This window comes from Cardiocondyla obscurior, linkage group LG08 (assembly GCF_019399895.1).
Source record: "Cardiocondyla obscurior isolate alpha-2009 linkage group LG08, Cobs3.1, whole genome shotgun sequence".
Lineage (NCBI taxonomy): Eukaryota > Metazoa > Arthropoda > Insecta > Hymenoptera > Formicidae > Cardiocondyla > Cardiocondyla obscurior.
Genome location: NC_091871.1, coordinates 2,503,133 through 2,519,050, shown reverse-complemented (window position 1 = coordinate 2,519,050; position 15,918 = coordinate 2,503,133). Strand labels below are relative to the sequence as shown.

General features: G+C 33.4%; 5 protein-coding genes across 11 annotated transcripts; 2 read left to right on the top strand and 3 right to left on the bottom strand.

Annotated features, from left to right (window-relative positions):
- LOC139104647 (ARL14 effector protein) lies at positions 1-1,115 on the bottom strand. Its single transcript, XM_070660246.1, has 4 exons — positions 983-1,115; positions 690-815; positions 330-592; positions 1-238 (listed from the first exon to the last, which is right to left on the bottom strand). Exons 2-4 carry the CDS (start codon positions 744-746, stop codon positions 145-147), a joined length of 414 nt encoding a protein of 137 aa, XP_070516347.1. The 5' UTR covers positions 747-815; positions 983-1,115; the 3' UTR covers positions 1-144.
- A 130-nt stretch (positions 1,116-1,245) lies between these two features.
- On the top strand, positions 1,246-5,527 carry Ate1 (arginyltransferase 1). 3 transcript variants are annotated; one of them, XM_070660235.1, is made up of 9 exons: positions 1,246-1,543; positions 1,687-1,813; positions 1,928-2,055; positions 2,134-2,543; positions 2,957-3,118; positions 3,480-3,635; positions 3,865-4,037; positions 4,151-4,412; positions 4,574-5,527. In XM_070660235.1, the coding sequence occupies exons 1-9, from the start codon at positions 1,444-1,446 to the stop codon at positions 4,739-4,741; spliced, it is 1,686 nt and encodes a 561-aa protein (XP_070516336.1). In that variant the 5' UTR covers positions 1,246-1,443; the 3' UTR covers positions 4,742-5,527. The 3 variants fall into 3 exon arrangements, with proteins under 3 accessions (XP_070516336.1, XP_070516338.1, XP_070516337.1); XM_070660237.1 differs by lacking the exon at positions 2,957-3,118; XM_070660236.1 differs by lacking the exon at positions 3,480-3,635.
- LOC139104641 (sialin) lies at positions 4,431-11,263 on the bottom strand. Of its 3 annotated transcripts, none has more exons than XM_070660238.1 (5): positions 11,197-11,263; positions 7,116-7,956; positions 6,726-7,045; positions 6,410-6,654; positions 4,431-5,802 (listed from the first exon to the last, which is right to left on the bottom strand). In XM_070660238.1, the coding sequence occupies exons 1-5, from the start codon at positions 11,246-11,248 to the stop codon at positions 5,608-5,610; spliced, it is 1,653 nt and encodes a 550-aa protein (XP_070516339.1). In that variant the 5' UTR covers positions 11,249-11,263; the 3' UTR covers positions 4,431-5,607. The 3 variants fall into 3 exon arrangements, with proteins under 3 accessions (XP_070516339.1, XP_070516341.1, XP_070516340.1); XM_070660240.1 differs by lacking the exon at positions 11,197-11,263 and adding an exon at positions 10,832-10,964; XM_070660239.1 differs by lacking the exon at positions 11,197-11,263 and adding an exon at positions 9,251-9,391.
- Positions 4,767-15,342, top strand: Hacl (2-hydroxyacyl-CoA lyase). 3 transcript variants are annotated; one of them, XM_070660232.1, is made up of 16 exons: positions 4,767-4,908; positions 5,037-5,089; positions 9,373-9,466; positions 9,596-9,778; positions 10,451-10,687; positions 11,637-11,778; positions 11,915-11,999; positions 12,556-12,737; positions 13,000-13,176; positions 13,261-13,502; positions 13,658-13,843; positions 13,925-14,000; positions 14,138-14,375; positions 14,453-14,560; positions 14,731-14,854; positions 14,924-15,342. In XM_070660232.1, the coding sequence occupies exons 5-16, from the start codon at positions 10,643-10,645 to the stop codon at positions 15,017-15,019; spliced, it is 1,701 nt and encodes a 566-aa protein (XP_070516333.1). In that variant the 5' UTR covers positions 4,767-4,908; positions 5,037-5,089; positions 9,373-9,466; positions 9,596-9,778; positions 10,451-10,642; the 3' UTR covers positions 15,020-15,342. The 3 variants fall into 3 exon arrangements, with proteins under 3 accessions (XP_070516333.1, XP_070516334.1, XP_070516335.1); XM_070660233.1 differs by lacking the exons at positions 4,767-4,908; positions 5,037-5,089; positions 9,373-9,466; positions 9,596-9,778; positions 10,451-10,687 and adding exons at positions 10,926-11,068; positions 11,291-11,536; XM_070660234.1 differs by lacking the exons at positions 4,767-4,908; positions 5,037-5,089; positions 9,373-9,466; positions 9,596-9,778; positions 10,451-10,687 and adding an exon at positions 10,944-11,068.
- Positions 15,032-15,913, bottom strand: LOC139104648 (uncharacterized). The gene is made up of 3 exons (XM_070660247.1): positions 15,755-15,913; positions 15,570-15,679; positions 15,032-15,490 (listed from the first exon to the last, which is right to left on the bottom strand). The coding sequence occupies exons 2-3, from the start codon at positions 15,653-15,655 to the stop codon at positions 15,262-15,264; spliced, it is 315 nt and encodes a 104-aa protein (XP_070516348.1). The 5' UTR covers positions 15,656-15,679; positions 15,755-15,913; the 3' UTR covers positions 15,032-15,261.
- Between the last annotated feature and the right edge of the window lie 5 nt (positions 15,914-15,918).

The window sequence follows — 15,918 nt, the reverse complement described above, 5'->3', positions numbered from 1 at the left end:
TCTCTCTTACGAGTAAAAATTATTAAATTCATATTTTCGCTTATTACAAGCAGGTTGTATACAAATAAATAACTTTTGATAGTTTTACATGTTATCCTATATATAAATACTTACAGCCGCTCATTAATATTTGTTTTTACACCCTCACTTTGTCTCAAGCTCTCTTAACAGTGGATTTTTTATCACTGGTTCAGATCCTTCGCATTGAATGACATCGTAGGTCCATTTACGATTATTTCTAGCAAATAAAATTAATTCATAGTTTGAAAGAATTACTTCTCAGTCAGTTGATCGAAATAATTTTTTTTTTTTTCTAAATGTAAAACTACCTGCAATCATGGCCACATTTTACAGAAGAGCACTTAGGGCACGGAAAATGGCATCCAGGACAATCCAGGCTCAAGCAGTCGCAGAGATCGTCCGACGTCTGTATGAAAATACCTTCGTCATTGTACAAGTGCTTCCTGTAGCTGTGATACAATCGACGATATAGCTTGCGCTTCTCTCGCTCGCTGTGTTCTGGATCAAAATTTCTCAGGAACTTCTTGCTCAAGTTATCGACGGCCCTCTGCCTCGAGCCACGACCACTTTTCTACAGAACAGAGAGCATGAACGGTTATTCGTCTCTCCCCTTTACCTCAGAAACTCTATTCAATTCTATCAAGAGAACAATTAACTAAAGCACTTACTCTCTCGCCACGTATAGGTGCTTGATTGCTCGATGAACTTTCGCCTGAGCTCTCCATTTTGTTTGTTGTAGCTGGCCGTATAAATCTCTACAGACAACTCGAAAGGTAGTTTCTCATATTTGACTTCTGTAAAATTAACTCGGCATAAATATTCTTCTAATTTTTGAAAAACAAGAAGCATCATTAACTTAACATTATTAATTTAATATGAATTTCATGCTTTAACATTTATTAAATAATCTTGTTAGATTTTATTATTAATTTGTGTATAACACATTTAAATAAACGCTTACCTGTTTTTGGTGCAAGTCAGTTAGTCGCACGAATGATAGGTTAGAAACGTCAGTCCCCGAGACTCCCGAGACTTTCGGTTCGTTTCTGAAGTTAGCAGGTTAGCACCGCGAGAATCGAGTCGGTCGAGGCGCGTCATACTCGATATATGACATATCTGGATAATCGTGCATCGTGACTCAGAGCTGATTGTGATAATCCTCTACGAGATGCGAGCGTGTACGTGAATTTAAAAGATAAATAGCAGTTCAGTCACATTTATACATTCGCGGATGAGAGACTAAAGCCTTAACCTTAATCATTAGTCGATATATGTATGAGCAACGACATTGTTCGATCCTAAAGTGCCTTGGTTCTAATTGACGGACGGTTTGGATGCGAACGAAGTCTCAACTCCTCAACGTTCGCTTAGCTGTTTGTAATTATTCGTAATTAGAATAGTGCAGAGAGAGAGATCGTTGAGATGGCTGGCAGGCAGGCGTACAGCATAGTGGAATACTATGCGGAACACGAAGGTTATCGATGCGGCTACTGCAAAAACTCTAACACGAACTTCAGTCACGGTAAGTGTTGTAACTTTACTATTCATTGCCAGACCAGGGTCTGCTTCATAAAACCTTGTTCTTCTACTTTGAAAGATAAACTGAGTCTTTCCTTGTGGAGAAATAAATGGAAACACTAGCATATATAAGTTTTACTTTAACAGGCATGTGGGCACACTCATTAACAGTGCAAGATTATCAAAATTTAATAGATCGAGGTTGGAGAAGAAGCGGCTGCTACTGTTACAAACCAACAATGAATCAGACCTGTTGTCCTCAATATACAATTAAGTAAGGGATTACATTGATTTCCATGTTTAAGGACAAGACAAAATTAAATCTTGTTTAATTTTTAAACTAGACAGGTTGAAGCATTAAATAACGCGTGTGTATAATGATTTTTAGATGTGAGGCACTAGATTTTAAAATAACAAAATCACAGAAAAAAATTCTCAAGCGTATGACTAAATTTTTGAGAAATGAATTGAGCAGTGATAATGAAGGTACAAGTGATGATCAACATGATAACATAGGTAAATTTTTTATAATTCTGAAAAGACATGTTTGTTACAATAATTATGAATTGCTCATTAATATCATAATATTCATAGACATAAGCAATGAAGAAGCACTGAATTATCCTAAACATCTGATGAAAGCACAAAAAGATAAATCTCAAATTAATGTTTCATCGATCGATGACGAAGTTAGTAGTAGATTATTGATTAATTCAGCAAAAGCAGAAGTTCCCCAAAAAACTATTTCTGTATCAAATAACGATCAAGCACAGTTAACAAATTCCAACAGCAAAAATATTAATGTTAGAAATGAAATTGCTGATGTGGTACCTTGCAAAAAGGCTAAACTTTTGCGTATAGAACGTAAGAAAAGTAAATTGTTGGCGCAAGGTAAATCGGAAAGCGAAATTGAGAGCATTATGAAAGAAAAGAAGCAACAGAATTGTGCCAAGACTATAGAGGAATTATTCGAAGAGGTGTACACTGGATTGAAAAAGTTAGAGGTAATACAATATTAATAATTAAATCTTATAACTACTATTTATTTTATCAGATGCTTCTTAATTTTTATTATTTACGGACGAACATTATTTCTTATTTATTATATACAATGTTTTCTGATATGGTCCTCTTTTCTCCAATTTTTATTATATTAAAACTAAAGCAAATAAAAAATGTATCGATAAAAAATAATTGCTAAATATTAACAATTTAATACTGACTTTTTATCTTAAATGTTCAAATAATTTATAATTTAACTTTATTATATTATGAAATTAATTTATATAATTTTCAAACACTTGTCGTTCCAATTTAATTCTAAATTATAATCAGAAAAATTTAATGTATTATTACGATATGGTTATTCGTTTTTCTTGTTTGAAAAATTGTTCTTTAAATTACGTATTTTTGTAAGTTGAAATTGGTTCGAACTGCACCGTTGAGCTCCGAATATTTAAAGACCATGAAAAAGTCTTACGAGCTTTACAAAAAGTATCAGAACACAATACATGGAGTACCGTTTGAGAAACTGACAGAGCAACAATACACGAGATTTCTTGTGAAGTCACCTTTGCAGGTAATTTATGGATTAAAATTATAGACAAGCTTATTATTTAATAATATGTGCTAAAATTTAAAACAAATAGATAAAGCTTTGCGCTTTCAGTTTAATTAAAAAAATTTCTACTTCGGGAGATATTTTTATTCGAAGTCGTACAATCATGTCGCGATATTGATAAGAAGTCACGCTGGCAATTTCGCAATAATCAAATAAATTCTACAGTTATGATGTGATTGGAGCAAAGTGGACCTCATCTCTTAATTAAACAGAAAACTTATGACTACGTTTTCATTATTCGATGACAATGGTCATTCCCGTATCAGATTTTATCTTATTTATTGGCTACAAATTGCATCTGTTTATATAAATTTAACAGATAAAATTGGTGAGAGTAATGTCGGATGAGTTCTTGGACACTATCGATGCGAGCGCGAGTCTTTATAAAAAGTATCAAATGGCGATTCATGGCGATACACCGGATCAATGCGATCAAAAGTCGTTTTTCAGCTTCCTTGTAAGGAGTCCCTTGCAGGTACACTTTGTATCTAATCTTTTTTTAACTAACATAAGAAATATATTTTAAAACATTTTCGTTTTGTGCATTAATATGAAGAAAAATCTTGTTTATCAATATTATTATACAAATGTTATTTTGTGCTTTACGAGAGCGCAAAGTTTATGATATTTTGAAACTAACAATAAGTCACTCGTAATATTTAAGATAAAGTAACGTACGATTAAAAGTAATATTTTTTTTAAAGCAATGGATACCCAGTAATGGACCATCCCAGGGTTACGGCTCTTTTCACGAGCAATATTGGTTGGATAATGAATTGATAGCTGTAGGAGTGATAGATATTCTGCCGTCATGTATCTCGAGCGTGTATTTTTTTTACGACCCGGCATATAGTCAACTCTCTCTTGGAACTTTTAGGTTCGATGTTTCTTTAAAATTAATTTTCTTTTTTTTTACAAACATTTTATTATGATGCATATGGTTAATTCGTAAATTTTAGTTATAATTCTAAATGAATATATTGGTTTCAGTTCTCTTCGAGAGGTATATCTAACGAGACAGCTTAACAAAATCACGAATAATCTAAAATATTATTATATGGGATTTTATATTCACTCCTGTCCAAAAATGCGATACAAAGCAAGAATGCGACCATCGAAACTTCTATGCCCAGAGACATGTGTATGGTGTGACATTGATCCTTGCCTGGCCAAACTAAACAACGAAAAATACAGTCGTCTGAACGATGATATTGATGCTATCGATGAAAATGGTGTAGTCAATATTGAAGAGGTACATATTTCTAAATAATTTTATAAATAATTATTTCTTTAATTATATCTTTGTTACAAAAATACGATTAGTGTTGATAATTTAAGCTTTTAAAATTCTTTAAGCTTTAATGCAGTACTAAAATTTAAATTATTTTATTAAAATATTATTTTCTTTTTTAGATATTGGTGCTATTTAAAAATATTGCTATGCCATATAAAAAATATAGAATGCAGCGAAAAACGCACCAAATAACACGTGAAGAAAAACGCGAAGTAGAAGAATACGCTAGGCTTGTCGGAATGCCATGTGCGCGAGAAATGCTGCTCTTTCGCTATTCTAGAGAGTGATTGTAACATTTGTGCAAGAACATTTGGCTATTTTAAGAATTAATTACTAGCCGATATTTGTGTACAAAAAGTGATAGAAGCTCATTATTAGAATTATTAATTGTGTAGCGTTGAGTAACATTCTTCTGTGATGCAAGTGATTAAATACTAGAATCATATAATTTAAGGTACGTAAAATAAATTATGTGCATTATTCTCCACCGTCCATAAACAGCTTTGTTAAAAAACATTTTTTTTTAATTAATTTAATATTGCAATAATCATTATTTTCATAAATCTAATTTTTTTTTCACAGATCCTTCATCACATATCACGGTATTTAATTATATAAAATTACAAAATTTTCAGGTAAAATTTATTATTTTTATTTTATCGTATTATTCGATTCTTGCATATATAAGAGATAGATCTGATATGCGCATCAGTTCATTGCAAAGATTAGATGAATTAAAGAAGTAATAACTTTTTATTTAAGCTTAGTAATATTAATTATAAATATATAAGTTTAACGAAACATAATTATTAATAGATAGATAAATAATGAACACAAAGTTATGCAAAGGAGAACGTAACATAATTGTGTTGTACGCATTCTTTAATTATTCTGAGTATCTTTTAAACATTTCTATATTTCTATTTTGAGTATCCTTTGAATATCTTAGTGTCTTAAATATATTTTAAAAGTCTTGCTTCAAACAATCTCTATTTAAATTTTTATAAATTGTTCTTAATAATATTCTAATCAGTCTTTTTTTATGTTTCCTAAATTTATCATATTGGAAACATTCTTGTCAAAATTAAAATTCTTTTGTCGTGTCATTCGACGTGTCATTACTAAACGAAATAAAATCCTTTAAAGTCGTCGGTTATGTTCGCGCAGTTTTGTCGATAGGCTCCAAATTGGTTTGTCCAGCTTCCACGTTTTCCTTTAAATCGTTCAACGGGCGAAGTTCATTCCATTTTTGTACATTACCGCTACCTCCAAACAAAAATACAACCATACTCCCAATGCACAGTCCGGCACCGATCCAGAAAAGAATCTGCCATCTGTCGATCGGATTCTAATACAAAAATACCAAAACTGTTGTTAAATATTTGTATAAGAAAATTACAAGTTTAAAAAGCAAATAGCGTTTAAATATTAAATAAGAATTAATCAGAGTATATATTGTACGCAAAAAATTTAAAAAAGACAATTTTTTTTTGTCGCGACAACAGGAAATTTTTCGCTCTTCGCATAAACGTAATTTCCGCTTGCGTAATGTTGCGTGTGTACTCTGTCTTCAATTCGCAGAATCGTCCTGTTGAAGATTTTACTCAAAGTCGCACAATCAAGATTGTCGTGGTTAAAAAAAAATTTTTAATGTTTATTCAGTATTCCTATCTACACCTGTTTTAGATGTAGATAAGAGAATTATTCGTGCTAGTTTATATCATGTAGTGCTATATTATTGTTATGCAATCATAAGCGAAAAGTGACGATTCGGAAATATTGAAGAGTTGAATCATGATAATCGCACTATTACATGAGTTGTACAATTAAACTATAATAGGTAAGTAGTGTACTTTAAAGAAGCTAAAAAGAACACAGTTTTTAAGACACTAGTAATGATAGTTTGAAATGATAAATATATGTTTATTTGATGAAAGTAATTGAAACGAACTTACCCCGTATTTGCCAGCTATCTCTTCGACTATCGGCGGAATAATCATGCCGGAAGCACTGCCAATTGTATTCATAATACCATAAAGGAAACCAGCAAAATTTGGCGCAAGATCTTGATTGTTCGATAGATTGGAAATAAGGGCCGCGCCGTTAAAGCCTAATGCCAGGAACAGAAAAATATTTGCGAGCACGAAGTTGCATTCGGCATAACCGACCAATATTAGAAAAACGCCTGGTAATAAGTGTGCTAGAAGAACAAAATTTTGATTATTAAAATATAATTTTTACATAAATTTTATATACAAATGATATGCTTACAGAATATAGTTGCAAGTTTGCGCAGAAGAGTGATACTAATAATTTGCCTCTTTTTTATGGTATCACCCGCCCAGCTGAAAAAAAATCCAAACAGCATCCTGGCACCCCAAGGTGCGCCGGCCGCGGCGCCGCCTCTCGTCAATTTAAATCCTAGTGCTCTGGTCAAGTACAGCATGAGCGAGTTTTGGTAGAAAAACAGCAAGAAAAGATTTCCAAAATGACATATGATTAGACTAATGAACGGTATCGACGTTAATATCTGGAGCAATGGAGTCTGTTTCCACCGAGGTTTTTCGGAGCGTACTGTTCCCGCTTGAGCACTATAAGAATTACATTAATTATAAAATCAATTTAATTGCAAACAAAAATTTAATTGAGTATGTGACTCACGTTAAAATGTAATCTTTCTCTTCGTCACTGATCCCCGGGTGTTCTCCTGGCGAGTCATAAGCGACTAATGCCCATACAACGATCCACACAAACATTATCAGGGATGGTAAATACCAACCAGTTTCCCAATTTATATTTTCCGCAATTCCGGCTATCATCGGATAAGTCAGTATTGTACCAAATGTGCCACCCAGTAAAGACCAGATGAAGCGTGCCCGTTCATTCGGCGGCGCCCACTTTGCTACCATAGTGTGACATGCGGGAAAAGTGACACCGCCAGTGATGCCAATGATGATTCTGGAGACCAATAATGCGCTCCAATGGCATTGTGCTAAAAGTGGACTGATAAGCGAGATTAACGCGGCCAAGATTGAGGTCCAAAGAACCGCCTGGCGTGGCCCGTATCTCATTGACAACCAGCCGCCAATAAAATTTCCAGGTACATTGCCGTAACCGTAGCCAGCTAGTAGTTGCCCTCGCACTGTCGGAGACCAGTCAAATGGCAAATTACTGAAAAGTCCAAAAGGTGTATCCGCCGTTCGTGTCGCAACCGGCTGCGCTTGACGACGTTTCAAGGAATGCAGCAGTTTCCTATCCCGCTCTTCCTGAACGAGATCCGTAACATACTGATCCAGGTAGCTGCCGGGATCAAGTGGATTAACGACGACGTCGCGACGTCGTCGAGTTTCATCAAACACGCATACACCTTGAATTGTGCGATTAATTGCAGCTTCTTGGATCATCGGCACCACCAGGATCGGCATTTGTAAACGACATGAATAGCTGGTCCAACAGCATGTGAACATCATCACACATATCCAGATGCGCATAGGAAGCCATCCTGTAGAAAAAAAAGAAAGGGAATCAATTTCTTTATAAAGAATGCTTGAGAATAATTTAATGCCTTTTTAATCATAAAGTAATTTTATTTAGGCAAAAGACAAAATTAATCGATAAAATATTACAAAATAAATATTTTTCTGACGTTATCAGCATTCCAGCTCCTGACGTTTTCGCTGTGATTACGTCCGTTGAATAATTCAATACTTACGTAAAAGTTTCCAGAAAAACGTCGGAGTGTGAATTGAGAGCACGGTTTCGCGTAATGCGTTCATTTAGGAATGTTTGAAGAGCAAAATAATTCGCTACCAATTGACAGAATTGCGTTGCATTACTATGCCAACTAGATTCGTGAATGCATTTAATTTCTAACGTGTGTTGTCGCAAATCTTTCGATCGTTACATTTACAATTCTGTCGATGTGTTCAATTCAGTGAAAATCGTTATCGTGTCATTAATGTTTTTTGTATGTGTGACGTATAGATTTTAGGAAATTATAATTAAGCGAACTCGAATTATCTGCGAGACATATATACGTACATTATGCTAATATTTATTATCGCGAAAGTACACGGTATCTATTCCAAATATTTAGTTTCCAACATCTTACAGATGTAAACCGACAATTCGTATTTAAATTAACACAAAGTTTCGAAGTCGCTCCATAAGGTTGGCCGTTTTAAAATATGGAAAATGAAATTTTTTAGACTTTGTCAGACACACGTGCATGTTTAACTATTGTTTTGTTGTTATTCTAAGTATTGTAACAGCAGCCTTCTTGGTGTCCCCATTTGCGTGTATAATTATTTCCTTTTTCATTTCTTTAAGTCTCTTGTAATTATAAGACTTATACATATTGCAATAAGAATTATTATTATCACGTCTATGAAGTCTGCCAACGTTTTACATATTACGTTCTTTGCGAGGATAACAATTTAATGAAAACTTACTAACGTATGCTTAAAAAAAAATAACGTTTAAACTTGAGAAAAGTACAATTGTAAATTCTAACAAAATAACGTATACGAACGAACATAATAAGAAAATGTTATGAGATTATTACAGAATTGTATTAATTCTACAATTTTTATCTAATCTTATTATACTACCTTTTAAAATGCAATTTATAAAACTGCAAAGGTACTTAAGATTTAAATGGTTTCGTTAAAACAATTTTTAGATTTTTTCTGTACTTTGTTTTCCAACGAAAAAACGCTAAATTTTTTAAATATAAAGGTTTGAAGTATAGACAAATTTTTGTCTGAAGACAAACGGAAAAAGAAATTCTAACTCACGTGATAATAATTTATAGAGTCGCAGTCGAAGCTTATGGAGCGTTAGCATATTAGTTTTAATTCTAGAATTTAGCGAACTCGGAGAAACACTTTCACATGTAACGTTTCCAACAATTTTTCAGGATTTTAACACGTTGGTCATCAACGGTTGAATGTCGTTCGTCTAGCTGTGCAAAACAGTTATTGAACACGGAGCTTATTTATACCCCCACGCAGGTAACAAGCGAACCCACTCCAAAAAAAAAAAAAAAAAAAAAATTTATAGGAAATATACAAGTTGGAGAACGTTAAAAATATATTTTACAATATTAATGCATTAACATTTGTATTTGTATTTTATTGCAGAAAACCACAAACGAAGATTCTTCCAACTAAACTAAAAGGCTGATAAAAAAAAATTTTAAGATAATGAAAATCTTGAATTTTGGAAATAATGCCAGTCTATAAAATTAAGTGATTTTTAACTGGTGAACCCAGAGTCAACTGGAACGATATTTCATCAGAAGAAGAACTTTATCACGATTTAACGTAAGTCTTACTTATAGTAATAATAAAACAATATTGTGATAAAAATATATTAATTAATATATATAGGAAGGCGCAGTAAAGTTTCATAATTTTTTTGCTAACAATCCTCAAAGTTCTTTCCGGTATTTAATCATGTACGATTTAAACGAAAGTGGAAATGAGATTCTTTTGTACTATATATTATTAATATATTACACATTATACTTTTTTTTTTTTTTTTACAATCTATTATGTTCTGCCATTTCACTGTTTTCGTGGTAAATTACGTTCGCATCGTGAGTCATTTCCTATATCACTTTCTACCGGCTTTCTACTCATTTATCGGCATAATTTCATCGATCATCAATTTATTATCATATTATGCTAATTGCCAAAAATTGATTCCGTAAATTTAGAAGACATGCATACTTTAAACTATCATGGAAAAATTTCAGATTAAAGTGGCAAGTTGAACAAGGAAAAAAAAAATTATGCTGCTTTAAATTTTAAACAATTAAGATGCGCATAAATATATATTTTTTTTTTATTATACATAAATGTTACACCTTTATATTTTTTATTGATATCAGACACCTGTTTATATATTCATATCGCAATGACTAAATGAAAAATCTATCTATCAACATCTAAGTTATAAAACCGTAATTACAATTTATAATTTTGTTTTCTTAGTGTGCGATGACGTCGAATGCAGCTATATCAGCGTAATCAGCGTATCAGTCTTTCAAGTAGTGTCATCGCGGAGTACAACGGTCGCAGCGATTTGTCGCGAATAACGAAGATCGCGGCTACAATTTACGTATCCGGCAACGCACATTTCACTGTTTGATCTCGCGCGTCCGTTAAAAATTGGGCTGTGTCAGAATGAAGAACGGAAATCTAATCATAGCCGAGGCTTTGAAGGAGCAGGTACGGCCTGTATTTTTTTTTTCCGCACGGTAGATCTCGACGTTACTTAATTGCCAGACCCCAAACCACATATATCTTTTATTTCGAAGATCTTCGGGCTTTTCAAGCAAGTTACCTAGGATATTAATTTCAAGGATCTCTTACCTCGATGCGAATACTGTTCTTCGTCGACGTAAAAAAAAAAATTACCTCCTTTGAAGGTTATGATCACTTATGGTCACGTGACCAAGTTACATTTTTGTTCATCACGCTCCCGGTGGGAACCCCTCCACTTAGCAGCGATCATCGAGAACGTTAGTCACAGACACGAGATTTGACATGCTCGAAAAGTTGAAATGATGATACGATTTTATATGACAATTGTTAACAGCGGATGTCGAAGTAAGTCGAGGCTAAGATTAATTTTCCGCAAAGCGCCCGTATTGCGACTTGGATCCGCGACGCAAACATAAGAGATTTTTTTTTAGCGCGCTCGCGCGCTTATCACGAATATTATAATTAACACTTACGCTTTCTCGGCGGTGTAATTAACAACGTGCGCTCATCGAGCTCTCGACGCATGTTTGAATATGCGCGCACTAAGCGTTATTTCTTTGCGTACAGATCAGAGCTACGGAGTCACTGAAATTATGCGGAGTCTGGGGCCTCATTTTCATCCAGAGTTCATCAAGTTCACGTATTATCGGCATCACGCGTTGCCTCATACATCGACGCGTTTTGTATTGTTAGAGAAAATATACGTGAAGACGTGAAGAGAGATGAGATTAGAGTAAATGAAACATAGATGTAAACGAAGTTTCAAATTTCCTTTCGAAGCCAATCTTGTTAATACATTTTTAAACATGAAATGCAAGTGGAAAAAAAGGATTTTTTATATGATATATATATGTGTGTGTTATAATGCGTTTAATTGTATAAATAGTTTTCTCATGCTATTTTCGTATTCCAGGGGTTGACTTATGTGTTCGGCATCATGGGGCACCCTGTGATCGATTTGGCTCTAAATATGCAAGCCGTCGGTATGCAGTATCTGGGTTTTAGAAACGAACAGGCTGCTTGTTACGCTGCCCAAGCTTATGGATATTTAACGAGTAAATAGAATTTGTTACATGAACTGCTTATATTGTATGTATACGTTTTACTTTTATTATAATTTATACATTTGCAAATGTGTTACTACATTGTGTCACGTATATACATATATAATAATATAGAATTTTTATCTAGAGAAACCTGCGGTGATGTTGTGCGTCTCCGGTCCAGGATTGCTGCACGTTATCGGGGGGATGGCAAATGCGCAAGTTAATTGTTGGTAAAGAGCGCCAATTTATAGTATTTTAATTATTCTTTAAGCTTATATTAAACGAGGTGCATTATTGATAACAACCGTGAGAATAAAGCATCATCAAGATACGAAACGTCAGATCGCTCACATGTGTATAATGCAGGAGAATACGTCATATGTAGTAGAATCTCAAACGGAAGTGAATTAATTAATTATTTTTTTGTATCTTACGAAATGATCGACATGTGCGGCAATTTTCGACGCAATTTTGTTTATTGCGCTTCTAGAAAATCGTCATGAAAATTGTTCATCCAACTGCCGTCTGACTTATGATTACGATCTGATTGCATTGAAATCACTACGATACAATTACGTCACTGTGGTCTGTGGTCTGTGGATTTTTCCTTATGAAAACATGGATCTTAAACATGCAATATTTATCTTTTACTACCTATAAAAATTACGTTAAATCGCTGATTTAACCCTCGTTTTGTAGTTAAAATTTATAGCTTAGATTTTAAAGCGTTAAGAAATAATTACAATTATATATTCTAAATCTATAACCGAATACTTGTTCCGGCAGGCCTGTTCTCGTACTAGGAGGATCTTGTCCAGAGGACCACGAGGGTATTGGCGGATTTCAGGAATGGCCACAAGTCGAGGCAAGTAGACCATACTGCAAATACGCTGCAAGGCCATCATCAGCTACACTCATACCACTGCATGTCGAAAAAGCTGTACGACTTGCTACTTATGGTAGACCAGGTAAGAATGTATCAGATTAGAGTTTGGCATTTGATGAACTTTAGATTGACCGAAAGGGATTAAGAAAAAAAAAAAAAAAAGAAACTGCGACAATTTGTAAAAATGTAACGTCTCGTATTGACAAAGTATATATAACATTTTTTAAATCTAATACCCAATAAGAAGAGTTTAGTGCAGAAGATATTTAAGAAAAATTTTTATAAGAAATTAAATAAATTTTCTATTGTATCATTGCATTTTTATTAATTATATTAATGTGTAGGTGCCGCTTATCTCGATTTACCTGCTACATTATTGACGCAAAATGTAGATGAAAATAAGATCGCTAAGGTTTTACCCTGTCCACCGCCACCGCTATCATATCCCGATGCAAAATTAATTGAGCAGGCAGCGAATTTATTAATAAAAGCGAAGAAACCTTTGGTAATAATCGGCAAAGGTAAGTTCTCGGATTTATAAATTTTTATTGTTCCGAACTATTTTTTTTCTTTTACTTTTATCGTTATATTTTTTATATGTACAGGAGCCGCTTACGGCCGAGCTGAAGATTTAGCAAGAGAACTTATAAATTCGACAGATGTACCCTTTTTACCAACTCCAATGGGAAAAGGTGTTGTGCCGGATACGGACGAGCGCTGTGTCTCCAGCGCGCGAACGTACGCCTTGCAACATTCTGATGTCATTTTGTTGTTAGGCGCGAGATTGAATTGGATGTTACACTTTGGACGGCCACCTAGGTTTCAAGACAATGTCAAAATCATACAGGTAAATCGGTAATCTCTAAATATAATGGCACGTCAAAGTATGATGTAAAAACTTTTTTTTAAAAAATACAACATTGGTGAAATTTTAATTCAGATCTCCTTTTTGTTTATCAAAATTAAGTTAAATGTTCTTTACATTCATGTAAAACTTTGTAGATCGATTTGTGTGCCGAAGAATTGCATAATTCTGTACCGTCCGCCGTCGCTATACAATCCGATGTTGCACCCGCAACAGAATATCTCACAAATGCATTGAAAAATCGAAAATGGCACGTTGACCGAAGTCAATCGTGGTGGAAGGAACTCATTGTGAAAGCTGAAAAAAATAAACAATCTGTCTACGTAATCTCTTTCTTAATTACGAATCAATTAAAATTCTTTTTTTATATTATTAGTTAATGTTATTTCCTTGTATATTTATAGCGGATGTCGATGGATACCAACGTGCCTTTAAATTATTATACCGTATTTAAGCATATTCAAGATATTATACCAAAAGGTGAGTACATATTATTTACAATTAAGAATACAATTTTCCTTTTATTGTATATGACTTATTTATTATGTTAAAAACGTGGGAAATATTGAATATACCGTACTGTATTTTTATATAAATTTTTTTTTTTATATACGCAGATTGCATTATTTGTTCCGAGGGAGCTAATACGATGGACATTGGACGAACGATACTTTTAAATAATCAACCTCGCCACAGATTAGACGCTGGTACGTTCGGCACGATGGGTGTAGGACTTGGATTTGGGATCGCGGCTGCCTTATATTGTAAAGATAATGCGCCAAAAAAGAGAGTGATTTGTATAGAAGGAGACAGTGCTTTCGGATTTTCTGGCATGGAAATCGAAACTATGTATCGGTAATATAACCTTAATGAAATTAATAAGAAAAGTCATTACTTCTCGCACAAATTATATCGACTTTCTTCCCTCGCAGTTATAAATTACCGGTGATTATTATAATTATCAATAATAACGGTATATACAACGGTTTGGACACTGAAACCTTCAAACAAATACAGGCGTCTGGGGATCCTACACAAGTGTAAATATCTCTTTATATTAAATTTAAAATAACAATTATATTTTAAATTATTAGAAAATTTATTATGCCTTAAAATTACATTTTTTTTTTACTTTATTAACTTTTTCACATGCCAACTGTTTTTATATCCAGCTTTGTATATCTCTATTAATAAAAAATATTTTTTTCAGGACACCTCCATTTTCTTTAACATCTAATATTCATTATGAGAAACTGATGGAATTGTTTGGCAAGAAAGGATATTTTTGTACTACTGTAGAGGATATTCAACAGGCGTTAAAATCAGCTCTAAAGGTGAGATCTTCATTTATTAAAAGAAAAAATATATATATACAGCGTGTAACATAAATTATAAAATTTTAGGTGGTGGATAATCCCAGTTTAATAAATATTATGATTGATCCACAAGCAGGTCGAAAAACGCAACAGTTTAACTGGTTAACAGAATCAAAGTTATAGGTAATATGTTACAAACAGGAAAGCAGTCATTCAATAATCGATATTTCTTTTCTTAAAAGGATATACTTTTTACAATTTACATATCATTAATATAATCATTTTAAAGGTATAAATCGTAGAAGTTAGTTATTGATAAAATTAGGTAATAAAAATGTGATATACATGTACCGAATTGTTTAAAAAAAAAATATTATGTTATATAAAAATGTATAAAAACAATAGGTGTGTGAAAGATGTATGTTTCAGCTCTTTGTATGGTTTTTCAATTTCTCTGTAGTTGTGGTGGATGTAACATCATCTAGTAAATTTAATTGCAACCTGTCGTCGCGCTTGCTTTCATTGATAATATTTGCCACGTTCATATCCATATCTTGAGCTTTCTTGGACAGTTTTTGATTTGCTACATCGACTACTGTGTGCAGGTGTCCATTTTCCTTAACAAGCTCCTCAATCATTCTCAACTCTTTTTTTCTGTAAGTATAAAATTAACATAATTAAATTATTACACAGTTAAATTATTATCTATTACGAGGATATCGGTAAGTTTTACATTTTCAAGCTGATGTCGTTGATGGAAAGTAATGTTTTTTGAACTCTTATCTCGATATCGGTATCTAAATCCGCATCAGATCTCATATTGACGCTAGGTTATTTGTATATCTGAAATCAGAATCCATTGAGTGATATCGCGAGTCATTTACAAAGTACATACATTCGGCATATGACAAAATATACCTTTGATTTCCCGGCGCGGTAGAAGTATCGGTCAAAATTGAACAAAAGTTAAAAATAAATGAACATATCCTTCTCTTGCTTAGGCTGTGTCTGCGCTCGTGATTTGCGCGCATACAAAATGGTAACGAGACGTCACGGTCTCATGGCACGTTCTCATGTCTTCG

What these genes read in the sequence shown, in the direction of transcription:
- LOC139104647 (XM_070660246.1), bottom strand. Translation starts at nt 746, where the DNA reads ATGGAGAGCTCAGGCGAAAGTTCATCGAGCAATCAAGCACCTATACGT. An exon ending in CACCTATACGTGGCGAGAGA is followed by an intron (nt 593 to 689) that starts GTAAGTGCTTTA and finishes TCTGTTCTGTAG; the next exon opens with AAAAGTGGTCGTGGCTCGAG. An exon ending in AAATGTGGCCATGATTGCAG is followed by an intron (nt 239 to 329) that starts GTAGTTTTACAT and finishes TTTATTTGCTAG; the next exon opens with AAATAATCGTAAATGGACCT.
- Ate1 (XM_070660235.1), top strand. Translation starts at nt 1,444, where the DNA reads ATGGCTGGCAGGCAGGCGTACAGCATAGTGGAATACTATGCGGAACAC. An exon ending in TGTCCTCAATATACAATTAA is followed by an intron (nt 1,814 to 1,927) that starts GTAAGGGATTAC and finishes AATGATTTTTAG; the next exon opens with ATGTGAGGCACTAGATTTTA. An exon ending in CTCTCTCTTGGAACTTTTAG is followed by an intron (nt 4,038 to 4,150) that starts GTTCGATGTTTC and finishes TATTGGTTTCAG; the next exon opens with TTCTCTTCGAGAGGTATATC.
- Hacl (XM_070660232.1), top strand. Translation starts at nt 10,643, where the DNA reads ATGAAGAACGGAAATCTAATCATAGCCGAGGCTTTGAAGGAGCAG. An exon ending in TCTGGGGATCCTACACAAGT is followed by an intron (nt 14,561 to 14,730) that starts GTAAATATCTCT and finishes TATTTTTTTCAG; the next exon opens with GACACCTCCATTTTCTTTAA. An exon ending in CGTTAAAATCAGCTCTAAAG is followed by an intron (nt 14,855 to 14,923) that starts GTGAGATCTTCA and finishes ATAAAATTTTAG; the next exon opens with GTGGTGGATAATCCCAGTTT.
- LOC139104641 (XM_070660238.1), bottom strand. Translation starts at nt 11,248, where the DNA reads ATGCGTCGAGAGCTCGATGAGCGCACGTTGTTAATTACACCGCCGAGA. An exon ending in AATTACACCGCCGAGAAAGC is followed by an intron (nt 7,957 to 11,196) that starts GTAAGTGTTAAT and finishes TTTTTTCTACAG; the next exon opens with GATGGCTTCCTATGCGCATC. An exon ending in GAGAAAGATTACATTTTAAC is followed by an intron (nt 7,046 to 7,115) that starts GTGAGTCACATA and finishes TAATTCTTATAG; the next exon opens with TGCTCAAGCGGGAACAGTAC.
- LOC139104648 (XM_070660247.1), bottom strand. Translation starts at nt 15,655, where the DNA reads ATGAGATCTGATGCGGATTTAGATACCGATATCGAGATAAGAGTTCAA. An exon ending in AACGACATCAGCTTGAAAAT is followed by an intron (nt 15,491 to 15,569) that starts GTAAAACTTACC and finishes TTATACTTACAG; the next exon opens with AAAAAAAGAGTTGAGAATGA.